Source organism: Oncorhynchus tshawytscha, unplaced genomic scaffold (genome assembly GCF_018296145.1).
Source record: "Oncorhynchus tshawytscha isolate Ot180627B unplaced genomic scaffold, Otsh_v2.0 Un_scaffold_17_pilon_pilon, whole genome shotgun sequence".
Taxonomy (NCBI): Eukaryota; Metazoa; Chordata; class Actinopteri; order Salmoniformes; family Salmonidae; genus Oncorhynchus; species Oncorhynchus tshawytscha.
In genome coordinates this window covers 610,684-635,790 of record NW_024609830.1, presented here as the reverse complement: position 1 = coordinate 635,790, position 25,107 = coordinate 610,684, and the positions used below count along the sequence as shown (strand labels likewise).

Here is a 25,107-nt window from a genome sequence, read left to right as displayed (position 1 = left end):
TATATTCCATTCTGTGGAACTTTCTGTGCATTGATGAACATAAGGTGTCCATCAACTCTGTCACATGTCCTGTGGTTACATTTGCTTCTCTCTGGTGGCTGGCTGTGATTCGCTGCAGACCCTTACACATGAGTATAATTTGAGGCTGTTGCATAGCTGAAAAGAGAGAACAGTAACTTATTAGTTCAGGTTCAATGTTTGTCTACTGATACTACATTGTCTTTTACTGATCATATACATACAGTGGGGAGAACAAGTACTTGATACACTGCCGATTTTGCAGGTTTTCCTACTTACCAAGCATGTAGAGGTCTGTAATTCTTATCATATTCTTATCACTTCAACTGTGAGATACGGAATCTAAAACAAAAATCCAGAGAATCACATTGTATGATTTTTAAGTAATTAATTTGCATTTTATTGCATGACAAGTATTTGATACATCAGAAAAGCAGAACTTAATATTTGGTTCAGGTCTGGAGACTGGCTAGGCCACTCCAGGACCTTGAGATGCTTCTTACGGAGCCACTCCTTAGTTGCCCTGGCTGTGTGTTTCGGGTCGTTGTCATGCTGGAAGACTCAGCCACGACCCATCTTCAATACTCTTACTGAGGGAAGGAGGTTGTTGGCCAAGATCTCGCGATACATGGCCCCATCCATCCTACCCTCAATACGATGCAGTCGTCCTGTCCCCTTTGCAGAAAAGCATCTCAGAAGAATGATGTTTCCACCTCCATGCTTCACGGTTGGGATGGTGTTCTTGGGGTTGTACTCATCCTTCTTCTTCCTCCAAACACGGCGAGTGGAGTTTAGACTAAAAAGCTCTATTTTTGTCTCATCAGACCACATGACCTTCTCCCATTCCTCCTCTGGATCATCCAGATCGTCATTGGCAAACTTCAGACGGGCCTGGACATGCACTGGCTTGAGCAGGGGGACCTTGCATGCGCTGCAGGATTTTAATCCATGATGGCGTAGTGTGTTACTAATGGTTTTCTTTGAGACTGTGGTCCCAGCTCTCTTCAGGTCATTGACTAGGTCCTGCCGTGTAGTTCTGGGCGGATCCCTTACCTTCCTCATGATCATTGATGCCCCACGAGGTGAGATCTTGCATGGAGCCCCAGACCGAGGGTCATCTTGAACTTCCATTTTCTAATAATTGCGCCAACAGTTGTTGCCTTCTCACCAAGCTGCTGGCCTATTGTCCTGTAGCCCATCCCAGCCTTGTGCAGGTCTACAATTATATCCCTGATGTCCTTACACAGATCAAATACTTGTCATGCAATAAAATGCAAATTAATTACTTAAAAATCATACAATGTGATTTTCTGGATTTTTGTTTGTATTTAGTTTGAGAGCCAGGCACAACACCCCAATAGGGATTTTCCCTACTTTAAGTTGAATGTAGACACATACTTTTTTTTTGTATAAAAAAAAATGAAATATTGTATTAAAATATGCAAATGAGGCGATCTCATAAAACTGTCCACCTGATCGTGCTGCTGCTCCAGTTTCAACTGTTCTACCTGCGGCTATGGAACACTGACCTGTTCACCGGACGCGCTACCTTGTCCCGTACCTGCTGTTTTCGACTCTCTCACTACTGTACCTGCTGTCTCTAACTCTGAATGATCGGCTATGAAAATCCAACTGACATTTACTCCTGAGGTGTTGACCTGTTGCACTCTCTGCAACCACTATGATTATTATTTGACCTTGCTGGTCATCTATGAACGTTTGAACATCTTGGCCATGAACTGTTATAATCTCCACCCGGCACAGCCAGAAGAGGAATGGCCACCCCTCAGAGCCTGGTTTCTCTCTAGGTTTCTTCCTAGGTTCCTGCCTTTCTAGGGAGTTTTTCCTAGCCACTGTGCTTCTACATCTGCATTGCTTGCTGTTTGGGGTTTTAAAGAAGGCCAGTTTTATTCCTTCTTTAGTTAGGACAACAGTTTTCAGCTGTGCTAACGGAATTGCAAAAGGGTTTTCTAATGATCAACTAGTCTTTTAAAAGGATAAACTTGAATTATCAACCGTTTCCAGCTACAATAGTCATTTACAACATTAACGATGTGTACACTGTATTCATTATTTTTTTATACTTTGTTTTTATTGTAGGAACACAAAGAGAGTACAAATAAAGTCACATTTTCTTTTACAAAAACAAAGATCTGTCAGTTACAGTGCACTTCATACCTTCATCATCATATCATCATATTAGTTACATTGACATCTTTGAATTAGACCTTTTCCAAGTACCAAACCCAGTTTTCCCAGTATTCTTGACCTCTCTCCTGTTGAGTTCTTAAAGCAAAGGTCATACGCTCCATGTGGTCTATTTCTTCTACAATGTCTATCCATTGTGTCACCGTGGGAGGGTCTTTTTGTAGCCATTTCTTAATGATAGCCTTTTTCTGGCTGCCAGTAGGACCTTCAAGAGGTACTTTTCTCTATTATGTAAGTTATCAGGTATTTCACCCATGTACAAATAAATTAATGTTTGTTCTATGTCAAATCACATTATTGGTGGCTGACTAAATACTTTTTTGCCCCACTGTATGTTCACTGCCTCTTATTGTTATTCCCTCTAAGGTTGGGTCCTGTCTTATTGCCTGTGCTAATGGTTGGAGGTACAAGGAGAAGAGCGTGGGTGATAGATTACAGCCTTGTCTTGCCCTTCGCTCTAATTTTATTGTTTGTGTCAAATGTCCATTTATCTTTATTCTAGCGGTCGGAGAAGAATACAGTGTTTTGATGCACTGCATCACTTCTTTGTTGAAACCAAATCTTTCCATAACTTGGAATAGCTAATCCCATCCCACTGACTCAAATGAATTTTCTGCATCTAGGCTGATTAATATTGCACTTGTCTTATTCTGAGTAATGTGGTCCATGACATGTAGTGTTCTCCTTATATTGTCCTGTGTCTGCCTATTTTGTATGAAACCAGTTTGATCTCCGTCAATCAATTCTGGGATTATGTTCTCCATTCTTTTGGCTATTATTGATGCATATAGTTTATAATATGTGTTAAGAATTGCGATGGGTCTATATGAACTGCATTCTTTCTTATCTTTACCCTCTTTTGGGATTACTGATATGGGAGACCCCCCTCCCTCAGTCCAGTTAAAACAGGCCTTACGTAGAGGTGCTAATTGTTCTCTGAAGGTCTTGAACCATTCTGAAGTGAAGCCATCAGTGCCTGGAGACTTGTTGACTTTTTGTTGAGATATTGCTTTATTAATTTCTTCGGTGGATATTTCTAAAGTTAGTCTATCATTTTGCTCTGTCCCAATTGAGGGGAGATCAAGTGAGTTCAAAAAGTTCTCTATTGTCTGTGCATCTGCCTTCTCTGGTTGCTTGTACAGATTTGTGTAATATGATTCAAATGCATTCTGTATTTCATCTAATTTGCATGTGATCTTTTTTGTTTTGGGGTCTTTTATTTTGAAAATGGTATTCTGTGCTTGTTTCCTTAGTCTCCATGCTAGTAATTTGGTTGCCTTTGAGCCTGCTTCATAATATCGTTGTTTCAGGAACCTAAGCTTTTTCTCTACTTCTCTATAAATCAGGTCAATTTCCTGTTTTACCTTTTGAATCTCTCGTAATATAAGAGGGCCTTTGTATTAACTATGAGATCGTTCTAAGTTTCTTAGTGTTTGTTTCCTGTAATTTCAGCAGTTTCTGTGCTTTAATCTTTTTCTTGAGAGATGATGTGGCTATGATCTTCCCTCTAATAACCGCCTTAGCTGCATCCCACAATATAGCAGGAGATACTTCCCCATTATCATTATTCTCCAGATAGATGTTCAATTCTGTCTTTATTGATTCCTTGAATGCTGGATCATTCAGCATGCTTGTATTAAGTTTCCATAGTATTCAAGTTTCCATAGTATTTCTTGGTTTGCTATCAAGGTGTAGAGTGAGGTAAACTCCATTATGATCTGATAAGTCGCTCTGCCCGATCCTACAATCCTTAAGCCTGTGTCTATCTGCACTGTACATAAAAACGTAGTCTAACCTGGAGTATTCAGTGTGGCGGGCTGAGTAAAAAGTAGTCTAACCTGGAGTATTCAGTGTGGCGGGCTGAGTAAAAAGTAGCCTAACCTGGAGTATTCAGTGTGGCGGGCTGAGTAAAAAGTAGTCTAACCTGGAGTATTCAGTGTGGCGGGCTGAGTAAAAAGTAGTCTAACCTGGAGTATTCAGTGTGGCGGGCTGAGTAAAACGTAGTCTAACCTGGAGTATTCAGTGTGGCGGGCTGAGTAAAAAGTAGTCTAACCTGGAGTATTCAGTGTGGCGGGCTGAGTAAAAAGTAGTCTAACCTGGAGTATTCAGTGTGGCGGGCTGAGTAAAAAGTAGTCTAACCTGGAGTATTCAGTGTGGCGGGCTGAGTAAAAAGTAGTCTAACCTGGAGTATTCAGTGTGGCGGGCTGAGTAAAACGTAGTCTAACCTGGAGTATTCAGTGTGGCGGGCTGAGTAAAAAGTAGTCTAACCTGGAGTATTCAGTGTGGCGGGCTGAGTAAAAAGTAGTCTAACCTGGAGTATTCAGTGTGGCGGGCTGAGTAAAAAGTGGTCTAACCTGGAGTATTCAGTGTGGCGGGCTGAGTAAAAAGTATATTCCTTATCGGTCCTGTGGGTGTCACGCCATACATCGACCAGTCCTAGATCCTGCAGTATCCTATTGATCTTTTTGGCAACTAGGCTCATTCTCCTATTTTGGTTTGTGCTGTCCAGTCTTGAGTTTAGAATTGTGTTAAAGTCCCCTCCACAGATAAGTGTGCCAGTGGTTTCTGTGGCAATTAAATCAAAAACCTTCCCGTAGAAGACCATGTCACTCCCTGGGGGTGCGTATTGGCAGCTCTGGCTGCTCCATGCAGACTGGCAGCTCTGGCTGCTCCATGCAGACTGGCAGCTCTGGCTGCTCCATGCAGACTGGTAGCTCTGGCTGCGCTGAACAGGCAGGAAACTCCGGCAGCGCTGGAGAAGAGGAAGGCTCTGGCAGCGCTAAACAGGCGGGAGACTCCGGCAGCGCTGGAGAGGAGGAAGGCTCTGATAGCGCTAGACAGGCGGGAGACTCCGGCAGCGCTAAACAAGCGGGAGACTCCGACAGCGCTGGAGAGGAGAAAGGCTCTGGCAGCGCTGAACAGGCGAGAGACTCCGACAGCGCTAAACAGGCGGGAGACTCCGACAGCGCTGGAGAGGAGAAAGGCTCTGGCAGCGCTGAACAGGCGAGGCACACTGAAGGCCTGGTGCGTGGTGCTGGCACTGGTGGTACTGGGCCGAGGACACGCACATGAAGCCTGGTGCGGGGAGCTGCCACCGGAGGACTGGTGTATGGAGGTGGCACTGGATAGACCGGACCGTGCAGGCGCACTGGAGCTCTTGAGCACCGAGCCTGCCCAACCTTATCTGGCTCGATGCCCACTCTAGCCCGGCCAATACGAAGAGCTGGTATGTACCGCACCGGGCTATGCACCTGCACTGGAGACACCGTGCGCTCCATAGCATAACACGGTGCCTGCCCGGTCTCTTTAGCCCCCCGGTAAGCACAGGAAGTTAGCGCAGGTCTCCTACCTGGCGTAGCCATACTCCCTGTGAGCCCCCCCCCCAATACATTTTTGGGGCTGACTCTCGGGCTTCCATCCGCGTCGCCGTGCTGCCTCTTCATACCAGCGCCTCTCCGCTTTCGCCGCCTCCAGTTCTTCTTTGGGGCGGCGATATTCTCCAGGCTGTGCCCAGGGTCCTTTTCCGTCCAATATCTCCTCCCAAGTCCAGAAGTCCTGTGATCGCTGCTCCTCACGATAAACAGGGGGAGTTGGCTCAGGTCTGAACCCTGACTCTGCCACACTCTCCCTGAGCCCCCCCCAAAGAAATTTTTGGGGCTGACTCTCGGGCTTCCTTGCCAACCATATTCCCTCGTATCGCCGGCTCCTATCTCCGGCTGCCTCTGCTCTCCTAAGTGCCTCCACCTGTTCCCATGGGAGGCGATCTCTTCCAGACAGTATCTCCTCCCAAGTGTAACAACCCTTGCCATCCAAAACATCTTCCCATGTCCATTCCTCTTTTCGCTGCTCTTGCTGTCGCTGCCTGTCACCACGCCGCTTGGTCCTGTGGTGGGTGATTCTGTTACGGTTTTCTTCCGTCGAAGGAGAGTCGGACCAAAATGCAGCGTGGTTAGTTCGATACATATTTAATGAAGAATGACACACGATAATACAAAACAACAAACATAACGTGAAAACCTATACAGCCTATCTGGTGAAATACAAAACACTGAGACAGGAAGAATCACCCACGAAACACTCAAAGAATATGGCTGCCTAAATATGGTTCCCAATCAGAGACAACAAGAATCACCTGCCTCTGATTGAGAACCGCCTCAGGCAACCATAGACTTTGCTAGAACACCCCAATAAGCCACAATCCCAAAACCTACGAAAAAACCCCATACATAAACACAACACAAAATAAACCCATGTCACACCCTGGCCTGACCAAATAAATATAGAAAACACAAAATACTAAGACCAGGGCGTGACAAAATAATGTAACTTCCTTGTTATCCAATTTACATTTAACAAGTATAAATCTACCCTCCTTGTCTTTTATTTCTGACAAACTCAAAATTAACTGAATTTGGTGATCAAGATTGCAACTCCCCTTCTACCCATTTTGTAAGAAGACGAAAAAAGTGTTCCTATATCCCATTTTTTTTGTTTCTCGTGTTCAGGTGTGGATAAGTGAGTTTCTCGTGTTCAGGTGTGGATAAGTGAGTTTCTCGTGTTCAGGTGTGGATAAGTTAGTTTCTCGTGTTCAGGTGTGGATAAGTGAGTTTCTCGTGTTCAGGTGTGGATAAGTGAGTTTCTCGTGTTCAGGTGTGGATAAGTGAGTTTCTCGTGTTCAGGTGTGGATAAGTGAGTTTCTCGTGTTCAGGTGTGGATAAGTGAGTTTCTCATGTTCAGGTGTGGATAAGTGAGTTTCTCGTGTTCAGGTGTGGATAAGTGAGTTTCTGTTCAGGTGTGGATAAGTTTCTCGTGTTCAGGTGTGGATAAGTTAGTTTCTCGTGTTCAGGTGTGGATAAGTGAGTTTCTCGTGTTCAGGTGTGGATCAGGTGTGGATAAGTTAGTTTCTCGTGTTCAGGTGTGGATAAGTTAGTTTCTCGTGTTCAGGTGTGGATAAGTGAGTTTCTCGTGTTCAGGTGTGGATAAGTGAGTTTCTCGTGTTCAGGTGTGGATAAGTGAGTTTCTCGTTTTCAGGTGTGGATAAGTTAGTTTCCTGACAGAATAGTATGTCAACTTTCTCCCGTTTCATCTTTGCTATTACCTTACTTCTCTTGATGTCACTCCCCAGTCCATTTACATTGAGACTTATGACCTTAAATTCCCCATGATGCATCGATATAAAAAACTGTGCACCATATCTGCCTGCTTATCATGAACCTAAAAATGAACGAAAAATAAAGAACAATAATAAAGTAAACCAAAGTGGGAAAATATTTTGGTATTTGGACTCCCATGTCAGAGGACTGTCTCTTGCCTCTGGGGTTTGAGGGGATGAGCCTGTCCGCAGGATGGGCCCCTCGCTCAGATATGAAAATGTGTGACTTAGTCAAAAACAAGACCTGGTGGAACCGAAAATAATAAGGGCGCCATTTCGTCGCTTGTACACATCGGTTAATTACAAGTGAAAAGTATATCGGTCATGCTTGCATATCATGAATCCTCCCCTTGATATGCCCTTCTGTCGCCCCGTTGTCAATGTGTCATTAATCCTTAGCTAATATATGTTATTAACATGACACTACTTAGTGTGTTCGTAAAGAACACATGCTTTTGGCTACTCACCCTTGTTCAGCATTGGGGGAAAATAGGGGAGATAGGTCAAATATTGTAATGTCAACCGTAACAACCCAAAGTCTTAACAGCTCGCGGTAACTATTACTTCTGTTAAATCTGATTCAGTGTCTTCCATCTCGCCGTTGGAAATGCCTGAGTCTCTCTCAGATGTGAACGTCCTCTCGCCGAGATGGTTTCCCTCTTTCTCCATGACCCTGCTTGTCAACAGTGATCCATGGGAGAGCCTGCTCGAGTCTTTCCACTGGTGATGTCACCTTTCTCCTGGCGGTATACTCCACTGGGAAGCCCCTTGACTTCAGGTCCTCAGCCACCTCGTCTGCTTGCTCGAGTCTTTCCACTGGTGATGTCATCTTTCACCTGGCGGTGTACTCCACTGGGAAGCCCCTTGACTTCAGGTCCTCAGCCGCCTCGTCTGCTTGCTCGAGTCTTTCCACTGGTGATGTCACCTTTCTCCTGGCGGTGTACTCCACTGGGAAGCCCCTTGACATTGCCGGGTATGGTGTTTGGAAGCGAATACCCTTCTCTTTAAGTGCTTTCTTAATGGGGGTGTATTCTTTCCTTTTCAATATCTCTCCCGCGTAGTCATGATCAAAGAACACTCCTTGGCCTTGGAAGTTAACAGGCTTTTTCCAGGTTGCAGGTAAGACTTTCTCTTTGACTGAGACTTTTAGGAACCGTACTACTATGGATCTTGGTATGGCGCCGCTGGGGATTTGAGGCCAGAGCTCAGTGTGCTCTCTCGATTCCCAGGTCAGTGTCGTCTTCAAGTATGCCCTTGAATAGACCCTCCACGCAGTTGGACATAGAGTCTTTTTCAGCGCCCTCTACTACGTTATAAAGTCTAATGTTGTTTCGACGTGAGAAACCTTCGAGTTCTGTCACTTTTGCCTGTAGAGCGTGTTGGTTTTTCAGTGACTGTTCAAGTTTCCTTGACTGCGGAGTTCCATGTGTCCGTTTCCCCAATGCGCTGTTCTGCGTCCCCCATTCTTGTAGATATGCTCTGAAGTTCTCATTTGTTTTCTTCCAGTTTCTGGTTAATGTCCTTCTTGAACTCATTTAGTTATTTTCTTACATCTTCTCGAAGTTCCTCTCGTAAGCCTGTGAGCGCCTCACGCAATTCCTCCTTCATCACCTCACGAAATGAGGGTTATTTTGCTGCTGCTATCTTATATGCGCTAGCATTAGCCATTTCGGGTTCATCGACGATTATATCTTCTGCTGTCTTGTTACGGGCTGTTGTTGTAGCTCCGCGACCTTTTCCTATTTTCCCCTTTTCCATTTTGCGTAAGTTATTATAATGCTCAGAGTAAATAATTGAATTTAGGGGGGGAAATACCCAACAGATGTGCAGTGCGAAAAACTAGGCAGCCATTTCCTAAGTTGAGTCACCGGAAGCCCCTTCACTGTATTTCTGATCAATTTGATGTTATTTTAAATGGACAAAAAAAATTATTTTCTTTCAAAAACAAGGACATTTCTAAGTGATCCCAAACTTTGAGTATGTTTAGTCCATTTTGAATACAGGCTGTAACACACAAGGGGTATGAATACTTTCTGAAGACACTGTACAGTCGAGGGGGAAAGTAATGCAAATGTCTGTTAGTGCACTTGTTTCTGCAGTCAGCAGTACTGGCTAGTTAACTATGTTAGATCATATGGTTGTGTAGCCAGATAATTTATATGGTAATCAATTGCTGAGCGAGTGTGCTGTGAAAATTCATATTAATGTGATTGGCTCAGTGCTCTGTCACTCATGGGGACACTACGTCACCGCCAAGTCTAAGGGTAAAGCTTGAAAATTCAAGCCCCTTGGGTGCTGACATAGAGTTATATTAGAAGGGCCCAGTCGCAATTCAACGTCTCAGACACGAGATGTATGTGGCAGGGTCTACAGTATATCACGTTTTGCTCCCAAGCATATTAAACAACTTCTTTGCTCGCTTTGAGGACAATACAGTGCCACTGACAAGGCCCGCTACCAAAACCTCTTTCAAAGCGGCCAACGTGAGTAAAATATTTAAACGTGTTAACCCTCGCAAGGTGGCCGGCCCAGACGGCATCTCTATCCGCATCCCCAGAGCGTGCACAGACCAGCTGGCTGGTGTGTTTACAGACCTATTCAATCAATCCCTATACCAGTCTGCTGTTCCCACATGCTTCAAGAGGGCCACCATTGTTCCTGTTCCCAAGAAAGCTAAGGAAACTGAGCTAAACGACTATTGCCCTTAGCACGCACTTCCGTCATCATGAAGTGCTTTGAGAGACTAGTCAAGGATCATATCACCTCCACCCTACCTGACACCCTAGACCTACTCCAATTTCCTTACCACCCCAATAGGTCTACAGACGGCGCAATCACACTGCCCTAACCCATCTGGACAAGAGGAATACCTACGTAAGAATGCTGTTCATTGATTACAGCTCAGCATTTAACACCATAGTACCCTCCAAACTCGTCATTAAGCTTGAGACGCTGGTTCTCAACCCCGCCCTGTGCAACTGGGTCCTGGACTTTCTGACGGACCGCCCCCAGGTGGTGAGGGTAGGAAACAACATCTCCACCCTGCTGATCCTCAACACTGGGGCCCCACAAGAGTGCGTTCTCAGCCCTCTCCTCTTCTCCCTTTTCACCCATGACTGCGAGGCCAGTACAGGTGCATCAAAGCTGGGACCGAGAGAAAAACAGCTTCTATCTCAAGGCTATTAGACTGTTAAACAACCTTCACTAACATTGAGTGGCTGCTGCCAACATACTGACTCAATCTCTAGCCACTTTAATAATTTAAAATGGGTTGTAATAAATATATCACTAGTCACTTTAAACAATGCCACTTTATATAATGTATACATACCGTACATTACTCATCTCATATGTGTATATACTGTACTCTATACCATCTACTGCATCTTGCCTATGCCACATGGCCATCACTCATCCACGTATGTACATATTCTTATTCATTCCTTTACACTTGTGTGTGTATAAGTTAGTTGTGAAAATGTTAGATTACTTGTTAGATATTACTGCACGTTCGGAACTAGAAGCACAAGCATTTCGCTACACTCGCATTAACATCTGCTAACCATGTGTATGTGACCAACACATTTGATTTGAAGGGCCCATCCAAGAAGGCTCAAGGTCATTGCCCACAGTTTATATCTACAGTAGCTTTGATTGGATGTCAACATCATACTTTCAAAATCTTAGCTAGCAGTCATCATCATGAATCAAGTCGACAATCTACTGGCAAATCCTTTTTAATCCTTGTCAAATGAAGAGAAATAATAAAGAGAAATTATAGATAAAATTTATCGGTGCTCATCGACCATTGGACATAAACATCACACAACAAGTTGGAAATCACAAATTCAACAATGAGTGATTTGGAAGGAATCAGTGGCTAACTGCAAGCATTGTAAACAATCATTAGCCTGCTATTCAGGGGAGTGGCTGTGTGGTCCCAAGTATAAGATTAAGGGTCTCGTTTTGTAGTTAAAAATTATAAACACATGCATCCAACATGTTTATTTATTTTTTTCCCAACCAAGATTTACATGCTAAAATCGCCACTGGAGAGGAGACATGTCATACTCAACGTAGACGTCTCTAAAGCACAGGTACTGATGCAACTGGCACCCAGGCTAGGGGACAGTAGGTTCGGGTGGGTTGTTTAGCAACAAAACCGATGAGCACTCAACTGCGGAGCAAAACAGATGGTGTTGGCATAGAATCAAAGGGTTGTTGACAACATGTACAGTTGAAGTCAGAAGTTTATATACACCTTAGCCAAATACATTTAAACTCAGTTTTTCCACAATTCCTGACATTTAATCCAAGTAAAAATTCCCTGTCTTAGGTCAGTTAGGATCACCACTTCATTTTAAGAATGTGAAATGTCCGAATAATAGCATAGATAATGATTTATTTCAGCTTTTATTTCTTTCATCACATTCCCAGTGGGTCAGAAGTTTACATACACTCAATTAGTATTTGGTAGCATTGCCTTTAAATTGTTTAACTTGGGTCAAACGTTTCGGGTAGCCTTCCACAAGCTTCCCACAATAAGTTAGGTGAATTTTGGCCCATTCCCCCCGACAGAGCTGGTGTAACTGAGTCAGGTTTATAGGCCTCCTTGCTCACACATGCTTTTTCAGTTCTGCCCACACATTTTCTATAGAATTGAAGTTGGGGCTTTGTGATGGCCACTCCAATACCTTGACTTTGTTGTCCTTAAGCCATTTTGCCACTACTTTGGAAGTATGCTTGGGGTCATTGTCCATTTGGAAGACCCATTTGCGACCAAGCTTTAACTTTCTGACTGATGTCTTGAGATGTTACTTCAATATATCCACATAACTTTCCTGCCTCATCTATATTGTGAAGTGCACCAGTCCCTCCTGCACCAAAGCACCCCCACAACATGATGCTGCCACCCCTGTGCTTCACGGTTGGGATGGTGTTCTTCGGCTTGCAAGCGTCCCCCTTTTCCCTCCAAACATAATGATGGTCATTATGGCCAAACAGTTCTATTTTTGTTTCATCAGACCAGAAGACATTTCTCCAAAAAGTACGATCTTTGTCCCCATGTGCAGTTGCAAACGGTAGTCTGGCTTTTTTTATGGCGGTTTTGGAGCAGTGGCTTCTTCCTTGCTGAGCGGCCTTTCAGGTTATGTCGATATAGGACTTGTTTTACTGTGGATACAGATACATTTGTACCTGTTTCCTCCAGCATCTTCACAGGGTCCTTTGCTGTTGTTCTGGGATTGATTTGCACTTTTCGCACCAAAGTACATTCATCTCTAGGAGACAGAACGCATCTCCATCCTGAGCGGTATGACGGCTGCATGGTCACATGGTGTTTATACTTGCTTACTATTGTTTGTACAGATGAATGTGGTACCTTCAGGCATTTGGAAATTGCTCCCAAGGATGAACCAGACTTGTGGAGGTCTACAATTTTTTTCCTGAGGTCTTGGCTGATTTCTTTTAATTTTATCATGATGTCAAGCAAGTTTGAAGGTAGGCCTTGAAATACATCCACAGGTACACCTCCAATTGACTCAAATTATGTCAATTAGCCTATCAGAAGCTTCTAAAGCCATGACATCTTTTCAGGAATTTTCTAAGCTGTTTAAAGGCACAGTCAACTTAGTGTATGGTAACTTCTGACCCACTGAAATTGTGATACAGTGAATTATAAATGAAATAATCTGTCTGTAAACAATTGTTGAAAAAATTACTTGTGTCATGCACATAGTAGATGTCCTAACCGAATTGCCAAAACTATAGTTTGTTAACAAGAAATTTGTGGAGCAGTTTAAAAACGAGTTTTAATGACTCCAACCTAAGTGTATGTAATCTTCCAACTTCAACAGTAGCTAAACTATATTTCCTCTCCAAATCTTTATTGAAAACAAACAAATACATTTGCACAATTAGCATGTGTTCTCTCTCAAATACATTGTTACAGTTTTTGGTTAACTAGCGAATTTGAGACATATTAGAATAGACGTGACGAGTCGAAACACCTCAAAACCAGACATGGTATCAATAACAAGATCCAATGACCTGAAACGATTCCCCACATGGCAGCTTCTTGTCATTTTTGCTAGCTAGCTGACCGTCCAGAATCATAACACATGGACTTCTTCCCCATTCCTAACATTGTCAGCCCGTCTATGGCTAACCAGGTGTATTGGTGCTGTAGGCGACAGTATGGCTAGCCAGATCTAATGGTGCTTGTATAGTGCTTTCAGAAAGTATTCACACCCCTTGACTTTTTTCGCATTTTGTTGTGTTACAACCTGAATTTAAAATGTATTATATTGATATTTTCTTCCACTGGCCTACACACAATATCCCATAATGTCAAAGTGGAATTACTGTTTGTTTTTATACATTTGTACAAACACTCGTTACCTGTATTAATGGCACCGGTTTGAAATTGTTATCAGTATAAAAGACACCTGTCCACAACCTCAAACAGTCACACTCCAAACTCCACTATGGCCAAGACCAAAGAGCTGTCAAATGACACCAGAAACTAAATTGTAGACCTGCACCAGGCTGGGAAGACTGAATCTGCAATAGGTAAGCTGCTCGGTTTGAAGAAATCAACTGTGGGAGCAATTATTAGGAAATGGAAGACATACAAGACCACTGATAATCTCCCTTGATCTGGGGCTCCACGCAAGATCTCACCCCATGGGGTCAAAATGATCACAAGAACGCTGAGCAAAAATCCCAGAACCACACGGGGGAACCTAGTGAATGACCTGCAGAGAGCTGAGACCAAAGTAACAAAGCCTACCATCAGTAACACACTACGCCGCCAGGGACTCAAATCCTGCAGTGCCAGACGTGTCCCCCTGCTTAAGCCAGTACATGTCCAGGCCCATCTAAAGTTTGCTAGAGAGCATTTGGATGATCCAGAAGAAGATTGGGAGAATGTCATATGGTCAGATGAAACCAAAATATAACTTTTTGGTAAAAACTCAACTCGTCATGTTTGGAGGACAAAGAATGCTGAGCTGCATCCAAAGAACACCATACCTACTGTGAAGCATGGGGGTGGAAACATCATGCTTTGGGGCTGTTTTTCTGCAAAGGGACCAGGACGACTGATCCGTGTAAAGGAAAGAGTGAATGGGGCCATGTATCGTGAGATTTTGAGTGAAAACCTCCTTCCATCAGCAAGGGCATTGAAGACAAAATGTGGCTGGATCTTTCACCATGACAATGATCCCAAAGTCCTGGAGTGGCCTAGCCAGTCTCCAGATCTCAACCCCATAGAAAATCTTCGGAGGGAGTTGAAAGTCCGTGTTGCCCAGCAACAGCCCCAAAACATCACTGCTCTAGAGGAGATCTGCATGGAGGAATGGGCCAAAATACCAGCAACAGTGTGTGGAAACCTTGTGAAGACTTACAGAAAGCGTTTGACCTCTGTCATTGCCAACAAAGGGTATATAACAAAGTATTGAGATAAACTTTTGTTATTGACCAAATACTTATTTTCCACCATAATTTGCAAATAAATACAATGTGATTTTCTGGATTTTTTTTTCTCTCATTTTGTCTGTCATAGTTGAAGTGTACCTATGATGAAAATTACAGGCCTCTCATCTTTTTAAGTGGGAGAACTTGCACAATTGGTGGCTGACTAAATATTTTTTTGCCCCACTGTATGTAGCACTGCCCGTCACATTTCCCCAGTAATCTGACTGCCAAGGCCCGGAAAAGACACTGTGCATGTGTTAAATGGTGATCTTTTTATACTTTACCCGACTTTGCTTATTCATTCTTCCATGGTTATCTAACTCCGACTGAGACTTCTCATATATATTTTTAGCTTTACATGAATGGAATATGATATTTAATAATGATTAAAGTGTTAAGCTGGGGCGCAGTACTTTCGAGGCCCACACAACAACTACACAACTAGGGTTTTTCTTTATTTGCACTATTTTCTACATTGTAGAATAGTGTAGACATCAAAACTATTAAATAACACATATGGAATCATGCAGTAACCAAAATAGAGTTTAACAAATCTAAATATATTTTAGATTCTTCAATCAGGTTCTGGGAATCCAAAAAAGTTCTAAGTTCAAAGACAGAACATGAGGATAACAAATTCTAGTGCCAGGAGATGTTTCCTGCTCTTAGTCTTGGGACTCCTGAGTGAAGCAACGGTCTATGGCACTGCATCTCAGTGCTAGAGGCATCACAACAGACCCTGGTTCGATTCCAGGCTGTATCACAACCGGCCATGATTGGGAGTCCCACAGTGTCGTTAGAGTTTGGCTGGGGTAGGCCGTCATTGTAAATAAGAATTTGTTCTTAACTGACTTGCCTAGTTAAATAAAGGTTCAATTTTTTTAAAAGTAATTCACTAAGAACAAATCAGAAGCAAACGGGCCAAAATGGAGAGGCAGTACCTGAACTTGTCCAATAACAAACACTTGTTTTCATTTTCGGTTACAAAAATGTTTTGCTAGAGTGTGCACTAATGAATACAGGATCATCATTGCACTGGCGTTTCCTCTTCCTCGGTTTCTCCTCCACTCTCTTTGCTCCCTCTCCTCCTGCCCACATCTCCCACTCAGTCATAAAGGTAAGCTCTACCTGCTGCCGAGGCTTCCTCGATCTCACCTCCCCTCCCTCCTGCCCAGTCCTGCCATCTGTTTCCCTCCTCCCCCCCTGTCCCCCAACTTCTGTGCCTCCATCAGGGTGCAGCCCTGAGTCTGGGCTGTGGTAGCGTCTGACGTGGTTCTTGAGGCTGACGTTGTGGTTGAAGCTCTTGTCACAGCGCTGGCATTGGAAGGGCCTTTCCCCAGTGTGGACACGCAGGTGGGACTTCAGCTGGCTGAGCTGGGCAAAGGCACGCTGGCACACCTGACACACAGGGCAACATGGACCATGTAAATACAATACTTTGGATTTAAATAAAAATGTAATGTTTTTATTTTATTTACAGTAAATAGCCCTCTTCAAAATAAGTAATTGAAACTGACACTTCAGTTGAATGTAATTGAAACCCTGCCCCTCCCTCCAGACCTGGCACTTGAAGGGCTTGTCGTCACTGTGGGACAGTGCGTGCCTCTCCAGGAGGTGACCCTTGTTGAATTCCTTGTAACATGTGTGACAGATGTGTCTCTTGGACTCGTGCTCTCTGAGATGGCGATTCCGTATGAGGATGTTGTCAAAGCTCAGTGGGCACTCTGAGCAGCTGTAGTATCTGTGACCTTTTAATCTTTTGAATCTGTGGGTCTTCTCGTGGGTCAGCTTGTCCGGCCGCGTCCTGAAGGATTGGAGGCAGAACTTACAGGGAAACTTAAGGTCCTGACGGTGTAGCCTCCGGTGCTGCTTGAGGCCCAGTTCACTCGCACAACCCTGCCCACAGTCTGGACAGCGGACCATGAACTTGTGTTCACACTTATGGTGTTTCAGCCTGGTGGTGTACAGGATGCCACATTCAGGACAGAGGACCATGTGGTGTTTTTTAGAGTATTTGAATTTCTGCCGAATGCTGACAAGGTCCCCAGAGTCCAGTTCTCCAGCAGCACCGCTGAACGACTCCTGGTCCTTCTGGTCTCTCTGGGATGATGATGAAGGTGATCCATCAGAGTCTTTAGCAGACTCATCCAAACCAGTCTCTCCTGCAGCCTGCTGCAATTGCCTTCCTCTGCATCTCCCTTTCCCCCTTCCCCTTCCTCTCCCTCTCCTACTCGTTGGTTTCTCCTCTTCTGGGTCAAATTCAGAGTCACTCTCTCTCAGTCCCTCTTCCTCAGCTTCTGGTTCAAATTCAGAGTCACTCTCTGTCTGTCTATCTTCCTCATCTGTCTCTTCACCCTCCATCTCACACATATCACCCTCCCCCTCACACCCATCTGCAGCGACCTCCGTCTTCTCTCCTCTGTCTATCTGAGAGGTAGGGCTTTCAGAGTCCTCAGGCTCTATAGAGTATATTGTCACTTCAATAGAGGCCCGCTGCTCAGCACCATTCTCCTGTTGTTCACCACCTAGGAACTTTCCCTTTCTCTCCTCTCCTTCCTCATTCTCCTGTGAGGACAGGCCATTGTCCTCCTGGCTTCGTGCACAGTCCATCTCACTGTCCAACACCACCTTAGTCACTTTCTTTCTCTCCTCTGTTCCTTTGTTCCCCTCATTTTTCCCCCTCACCAGGGACATGCCACTTCCTCCTGGTCTTGGTGGCTGGTCTACAGTCACCTCCATCTCCAAAGAGCCAGTCAGATCCAGAGCCTCATCTCGGTTCTCAGACGGCAAGGCTCCATCTGTGTCCTCAGATGGCAGGGCCACCTGCATGTCAACCTACTTAGCGAAGGAAAACACCAGTATTATTGGAGTGACAGTTCTGTATAAAAAATATAAAAAAATAACTAGTGATACCACAGAATACAAACAACTGAAGTTAGTTACCTCACAATATCAACTGTTAATCCTTAAATACCCACCTGAATATTCTGTGGCTCGTCCCCATTTCCTTTGTGCATTGTCTGGACAGTAGATGTGTTGCTTGCCCATGTCCTGCGGTGGTTGCAGCTCTGGCAGTGTTGGGTCACAGAGAGGCATGTCCTGTCTCCCTGCGTCTGGATCACACTCTCACGCCTGCACTGCTCACACCGCTGAAACAGCTGCAGCAGGCAGTCGATGTTCACAATTATATCTTCTGGGGAGGGAGGGGGGGCAGCAGGTTGTGGAGGGGGGGCAGCTAACCTGGGTCAAAAAAATAAATAAAAGAGCGGGTGATTTCCTCCCCTTATTGGTCGGTATGTACTTCCAAAAAAGGTCTAAATAAAAATGCCTCTTTGGCACCTCCAATGTATTAAAGAGCCACTGCTGCTTATTAAAAAAACAAGATTTCAGTCTTGGAGTTGTGTTTCCTGACCGATTCTACGTTTGGTTAATGATGTTTGTCCCCTATGAGACACTGTAGACACGGAAGCCTAAGAAACTGTTCGAATAAGGATGTGTACATGCACTACTTCGCACACACCATACATTTATTTCTAATGGATGCTCATTGCTCCTTGTGTAGAGCTAAATTATTTTGGGGTGCACTGGAGACCCTGTACTGCTTTCTGACTTCTAGCATTCCAAGGTTTAAAATACTGAAGAAGGAACAGGAAAACATGCAGCTGGATCTCTCACTGCTCTTAAGCTGAAGAGCCTACTGGCCACAAGGTGGGCCTCCAGGAAACAGGCCACAGAAGTGATTGTACAGAGCCTGCATGCAATCCTTGAACTCTGCTCTGAATAAATCACCATAACCATACTACACCAAATACTGCCTCTACAGCTGATGACCTGCTCTCAAAGATGAGCACATTTGAGTTTAAATTAATGTTGGTGTTTTGGAACAGTTTACTAAAGAAGACGTACATCCTTCCCATCAGCAGTGCCATCAGTAGTGCCAAGCAAAGTTTCAGCCGCCTGTGAAAATCATCAAGCGATATTTGCGTGCATACATGAATAAGGCCAGACTATCCAGCCTCGCATTGCTTTATACTGAGTGGGACATAGTGATTAAGAAAGTGTTCACACCCCTTGAGTTTTCCACATTTTGTTGTGTTACAGCCTGAATTTAAAATGGATTACATTTAGATGGCCTACACACAATTCTCCATAATGTCAAAGTGGAACTATGTTTTCGAAATGTTTACAAATTACAATTAATATCCCTTTGAGCATGGTAAAGTTATTAACTGAGGATGGATCAACAACATTGTAGTTACTCCACAAAACTAACCTAATTGACAGAGTGGAAGGAAGGAAGCCTGTACAGAATAAAAAATATTCCAAAACATGCATCCTGTTTGCAAAAAGGCACTAAAGGAATACTACAACAAATGTGGCAAAGCAATTAACTTTTTGTCTTGAATACAAAGTTATGTTTGGGGCAAATACTACAAACATTCCATATTTTCAAGTATAGTGGTGGCTGCATCATGTTATGGGTATGCTTGTAATCATTAAGGACTGGGGAGTTTTTCATGATAAAAAAGAAACGGAATAGTGTCCACAACAAAATCCTAGAGGGAAAACATGGTTCAGTCTGCTTTCCACCAGAAACTGGGAGATGAAATCACCTTTGAGCAGGACAATAACCTAAAACACAAGGCAAAATCTACACTGGGGTTGCTTACCAAGAAGACAGTGAATGTTTCTGAGTGACCGAATTACAGTTGACTTAAATCTACTTGAACATCTATGGCAAGACCTGAAAATGGTTGTCTAAGCAATGATCAACAATCAATTTGACAGAGCTTGAAGAGGTTTGAAAAGAATAGTGAGCAAATGTTGCACAATAAAAGGTGTGGAAAGCTCTAAGACTTACCCAGAAAAACTCAAAGCTGTAATCGCTGCCAAAGGTGCTTCTATAAAGTATTGTCTCAGGGGTATGCAAATTATATATTTCTGTAATTATTAATTTTTTAATTTGCAAAAAAACAAAACAAACATGTTTTCACTGATTGTGGGGTAGTGTGTGTAGATGGGTGAGGGAAAATATCTACAGTGCCTTGCGAAAGTATTCGGCCCCCTTGAGCTTTGCAACCTTTTGCCACATTTCAGGCTTCAAACATAAAGATATAAAACTGTATTTTTTTGTGAAGAATCAACAACAAGTGGGACACAATCATGAAGTGGAACGACATTTATTGGATATTTCAAACTTTTTTAACAAATCAAAAACTGAAAAATTGGGCGTGTAAAATTATTCAGCCCCCTTAAGTTAATACTTTGTAGCGCCACCTTTTGCTGCGATTACAGCTGTAAGTCGCTTGGGGTATGTCTCTATCAGTTTTGCACATCGAGAGACGGAAATTTTTTCCCATTCCTCCTTGCAAAACAGCTCGAGCTCAGTGAGGTTGGATGGAGAGCATTTGTGAACAGCAGTTTTCAGTTCTTTCCACAGATTCTCAATTGGATTCAGGTCTGGACTTTGACTTGGCCATTCTAACATCTGGATATGTTTATTTTTGAACCATTCCATTGTAGATTTTGCTTTATGTTTTGGATCATTGTCTTGTTGGAAGACAAATCTCCGTCCCAGTCTCAAGTCTTTTGCAGACTCCATCAGGTTTTCTTCCAGAATGGTCCTGTATTTGGCTCCATCCATCTTCCCATCAATTTTAACCATCTTCCCTGTCCCTGCTGAAGAAAAGCAGGCCCAAACCATGATGCTGCCACCACCATGTTTGACAGTGGGGATGGTGGGTTCAGGGTGATGAGCTGTGTTGCTTTTACGCCAAACATAACGTTTTCCATTGTTGCCAAAAAGTTCAATTTTGGTTTCATCTGACCAGAGCACCTTCTTCAACATGTTTGGTGTGTCTCCCAGGTGGCTTGTGGCAAACTTTAAATTACACTTTTTATGGATATCTTTAAGAAATGGCTTTCTTCTTGCCACTCTTCCATAAAGGCCAGATTTGTGCAATATACGACTGATTGTTGTCCTATGGACAGAGTCTCCCACCTCAGCTGTAGATCTCTGCAGTTCATCCAGAGTGATCATGGGCCTCTTGGCTGCATCTCTGATCAGTCTTCTCCTTGTATGAGCTGAAAGTTTAGAGGGAAGGCCAGGTCTTGGTAGATTTGCAGTGGTCTGATACTCCTTCCATTTCAATATTATCGCTTGCACAGTGCTCCTTGGGATGTTTAAAGCTTGGGAATTTTTTCTGTATCCAAATCCGGCTTTAAACTTCTTCACAACAGTATCTCGGACCTGCCTGGTGTGTTCCTTGTTCTTCATGATGCTCTCTGCGCTTTTAACGGACCTCTGAGACTATCACAGTGCAGGTGCATTTATACGGAGACTTGATTACACACAGGTGGATTGTATTTATCATCATTAGTCATTTAGGTCAACATTGGATCATTCAGAGATCCTCACTGAACTTCTGGAGAGAGTTTGCTGCACTGAAAGTAAAGGGGCTGAATAATTTTGCACGCCCAATTTTTAAGTTTTTGATTTGTTAAAAAAGTTTGAAATATCCAATAAATGTCGTTCCACTTCATGATTGTGTCCCACTTGTTGTTCATTCTTCACAAAAAAATACAGTTTTATATCTTTATGTTTGAAGCCTGAAATGTGGCAAAAGGTCGCAAAGTTCAAGGGGGCCGAATACTTTCGCAAGGCACTGTATTTAATCCATTTTGAATTCAGGGTTATTATTAATATATATTTAATTCAGGCAAAATGTGGAATAAGGCAAGGCACTGTAGACACTGACAACTTGATTGGCAAATTTACCAACATGAAGGAGAGGAGGATGACGTTTTAAAAACGGGACCCTGGTTTTGTAAATAGTTTGTTCAAGTGTTGGGATTATTATTTAGTTCTATTGAACGCATGATAATGGAATTTAACAAAATGGACTGGATTACATCAGATTACAACATGGGTATTTTGGCTGAGCAGTGACAACCTGGTGAGTGAAACATCCTTTTTGATTGGTCTTTGGTTAAGATGAAAGAAGTTGACATGTTATTACAGGCCCTCTTGCTCATCAACTCTTGATGATATGCAGGCCGTGTGCGTGTGTGACACTGTCTGCCTCGTGTTGCTTACGATGTGCCTGTTTTGTAGTTGTGATCTCATTATCTACTTTATCATTGAATGTAGGCCTATGTCTGCTAAACGAGAGCTTCATGCGTTGCGATGAATGGTTTTGATGACTCGCCGCTTTGGTGCTGCTGTCCATGGTGCTGACCACCTGCGGAGCTCTCCCGACCACTGCGCTTTGTAGAGCGAAGTGTGCTGTCCATGGTGCTGACCACCTGCGGAGCTCTCCCGACCACTGTGCTGTGTGCTGAACTTGGTGCTGAAACATTGTATTGCGATTCACCGCAGACTGACACTTTTTTTTTTGTGTCTGGCAAAGTGACACTATCTGTATGTCTTATTGGAAATAGGCTTGCATGGCTCTATGTGATGATGGCCAATTTGTGTTTATGATAGGTGATATACTTTTATGATTTGGTTAGAAGGACCCCTTGAAAGCGCCTGCCATGTTACGCGCAGCAATGCGCCCACGGCAGTAGGCTATGTGGGCTATGCGCAAATGTGCACAACAGGTACTAGCCTTTCTCTCAGCTTGTGACCATTTGATCTGACCGAACCGTGCCTCGAGTATGTCAACAGAATCAAGCCGTTAGACGTTAATTATCCTACATTATACTTGTCAAGCATGACTGGCGTTTAGCCTAAAGGGTGAATTCGGAAAGAGTGGAACATCATATAAACTGGCACAGCTTAATCCTTACGCATTTATTTCTTGGTCTGACATGTGAAAATCTAAACTATTGTTATGCCCTTGCAGAGAAACTACACGATCAAAATCACATCACTTCAATTGGTGTGACAGAGGGGGGCAGAGCAAGCTTCAAACAGGAAGCTCACCCTGCAAAACACAGCGACATAGCTTTCTTTCTGTTTAGATGTTATAAAATTGTAAAATATCGCACTGTGCCAAATGTTGATTTAAATGTGCATATTATGTAGTACTGCATGAAAATTACTAAAGAAGTTGCAAATATTATGTTTCGATTTTGTAATTCAGTCTTTTGTTATTGTCCCGCTTTACCAACCATAGCTAGCTAAAGTAGAACGGCATGGAGTAGCTAAAGTAGGACGGCATGGAGTAGCTAAAGTAGGACGGCATGGAGTAGCTAAAGTAGGACGGCATGGAGTAGCTAACGTAGGACGGCATGGAGTAGCTAAAGTGGGACAGTATGGAGTAGCTAAAGTGGGACAGTATGGAGTAGCTAAAGTAGGACGGCATGGAGTAGCTAAAGTAGGACGGCATGGAGTAGCTAAAGTAGGACGGCATGGAGTAGCTAAAGTAGGACGGCATGGAGTAGCTAAAGTAGGACGGCATGGAGTAGCTAAAGTAGGACGGCATGGAGTAGCTAAAGTAGGACGGCATGGAGTAGCTAAAGTAGGACGGCATGGAGTAGCTAAAGTAGGACGGCATGGAGTAGCTAAAGTAGGACGGCATGGAGTAGCTAAAGTAGGACGGCATGGAGTAGCTAAAGTAGGACGGCATGGAGTAGCTAAAGTGGGACGGCATGGAGTAGCTAAAGTGGGACGGCATGGAGTAGCTAAAGTGGGACGGCATGGAGTAGCTAAAGTGGGACGGCATGGAGTAGCTAAAGTGGGACGGCATGGAGTAGCTAAAGTGGGACAGCATGGAGTAGCTAAAGTGGGACAGCATGGAGTAGCTAAAGTGGGACAGCATGGAGTAGCTAAAGTGGGACAGCATGGAGTAGCTAAAGTGGGACAGCATGGAGTAGCTAAAGTGGGACAGCATGGAGTAGCTAAAATGGGACAGCATGGAGTAGCTAAAGTGGGACAGCATGGAGTAGCTAAAGTGGGACAGCATGGAGTAGCTAAAGTGGGACAGTCTTATAGGCTTTTCCAATGGAGGAAAGATATCAAGTTTACATGATGGACCTCCTGTACTGGTTAGGGAGGGCTCTGGTTATTGTAGTACTAAATCCTGTAAAAAAAAAATATATTTTTGCATTTTGGAAACTAGGACACCATTATTATAGTCCTAATTGTACCCCAATGGGCTAATAGCCCAACACATGATGTATTTCAGGAATCTACACTTGTTTCATAATCACACAAAATGTTGTCATTGGGGTACAATTAGGACCATAATAATGGTGTCGCAGTTTATCTAAACTGCTGTCCAGGCTATCAAATGCGAGAAACATTTTTATTTGACTCCGTGTAGACAAAATGGGTGTGTCATGCATCCCGTTAATATATCAACACAGAAAATGTGTGTGTGATTTTAGAAACATCTTGAGGATTTCAGAAATGTATCATGTGTTGGGTTTATATGTTGGATAGATGTCGAAAGACGGAAAATGCAAGAAGTGTCCCACTTCCTCCTCTCGTGCATTTTTTTTTTCTGGCCTTGTGAGCGGGGTTTTGAGTAGTCATTGGGTTTGGACATTTTAGGTGGACCTGGCAACCCTGATAAACTGGTAGACTGCAGAAAAAAAAACACCAGAATTACCTGTCAAGCAAAAACAGGGCCACTTCGGCATCTGTAGGCATAGATTTCTCCTCCTTGAGGTTCCTCCATCTGGTAAAAGCTTCTCCGATATTAATCCGATTTCTGGATTTGTCCTTTAATTTTCTCCACTCAGAATCTCGATCGGGTTTCTTCTTCAGTGGTAAAAAGGGTGTAAAGATTATATTATTATTGGCCATGATTGGGCGCAATAGAGGCACTATTTAAAACTAAATCGAATGTACTAGGGTTTGGTGTAACGTTGCCTTTCCTTACAAATCTCAGCGTTCCACCATTGTTTCCACCACGGAAATGACCTAATATTTACGTATTCCCGGGCCCCCTTTCTTCAGTAGGGTTTAAGGAAGATTGGCATCCACACAGCGCATTACCGCCGCCTACTGTGCTGGAGTGTGGGCCAGAGACAGTAAGGAACTAAATCCTACCTGCCAGCCCTGTTTCTCTTGTGACACTGTCTGAATCCAAAATTACCCCCTTCCCTCGCCCCGCCATTTGCGAGTTCACACGCGCCTCCGACATTTACATTAGTGTCCCAAAACTGAGGGAGTGAAAATTATAGTTTAAAAATACTGGCAGTACTTCCACCTTCCTGATGGATGCTGTATTGACCAAGCAGGCAATGGGAGACAACTGAGTAGGGTGCAAATATTAGGGGGTTTATTTTCCCAAACTTGAAAT

The 25,107-nt window shown here is 43.6% G+C and overlaps 1 protein-coding gene across 2 annotated transcripts; it reads right to left on the bottom strand.

The window, feature by feature from the left end:
• Positions 1–15,393: 15,393 nt before the first annotated feature.
• Positions 15,394–24,731, bottom strand: LOC112222697 (zinc finger and SCAN domain-containing protein 2). 2 transcript variants are annotated; one of them, XM_024385421.2, is made up of 4 exons: positions 24,412–24,731; positions 17,833–18,094; positions 16,415–17,689; positions 15,394–16,252 (listed from the first exon to the last, which is right to left on the bottom strand). In XM_024385421.2, exons 1-4 carry the CDS (start codon positions 24,606–24,608, stop codon positions 15,836–15,838), a joined length of 2,151 nt encoding a protein of 716 aa, XP_024241189.1. In that variant the 5' UTR covers positions 24,609–24,731; the 3' UTR covers positions 15,394–15,835. The 2 variants fall into 2 exon arrangements, with proteins under 2 accessions (XP_024241189.1, XP_042175274.1); XM_042319340.1 differs by lacking the exon at positions 24,412–24,731 and having other exon boundaries at positions 16,415–17,692; positions 17,833–17,972.
• Positions 24,732–25,107: the final 376 nt, after the last annotated feature.

Bases quoted from the DNA above. Each gene is read 5' to 3' on its own strand.
- LOC112222697 (XM_024385421.2), bottom strand. From the start codon at position 24,608: ATGGCCAATAATAATATAATCTTTACACCCTTTTTACCACTGAAGAAG. The intron at 18,095-24,411 runs GTAATTCTGGTG...TTTTTGACCCAG, and splicing joins GCCCTGTTTTTGCTTGACAG to GTTAGCTGCCCCCCCTCCAC. The intron at 16,253-16,414 runs GTCTGGAGGGAG...CCTGTGTGTCAG, and splicing joins ACAAGCCCTTCAAGTGCCAG to GTGTGCCAGCGTGCCTTTGC.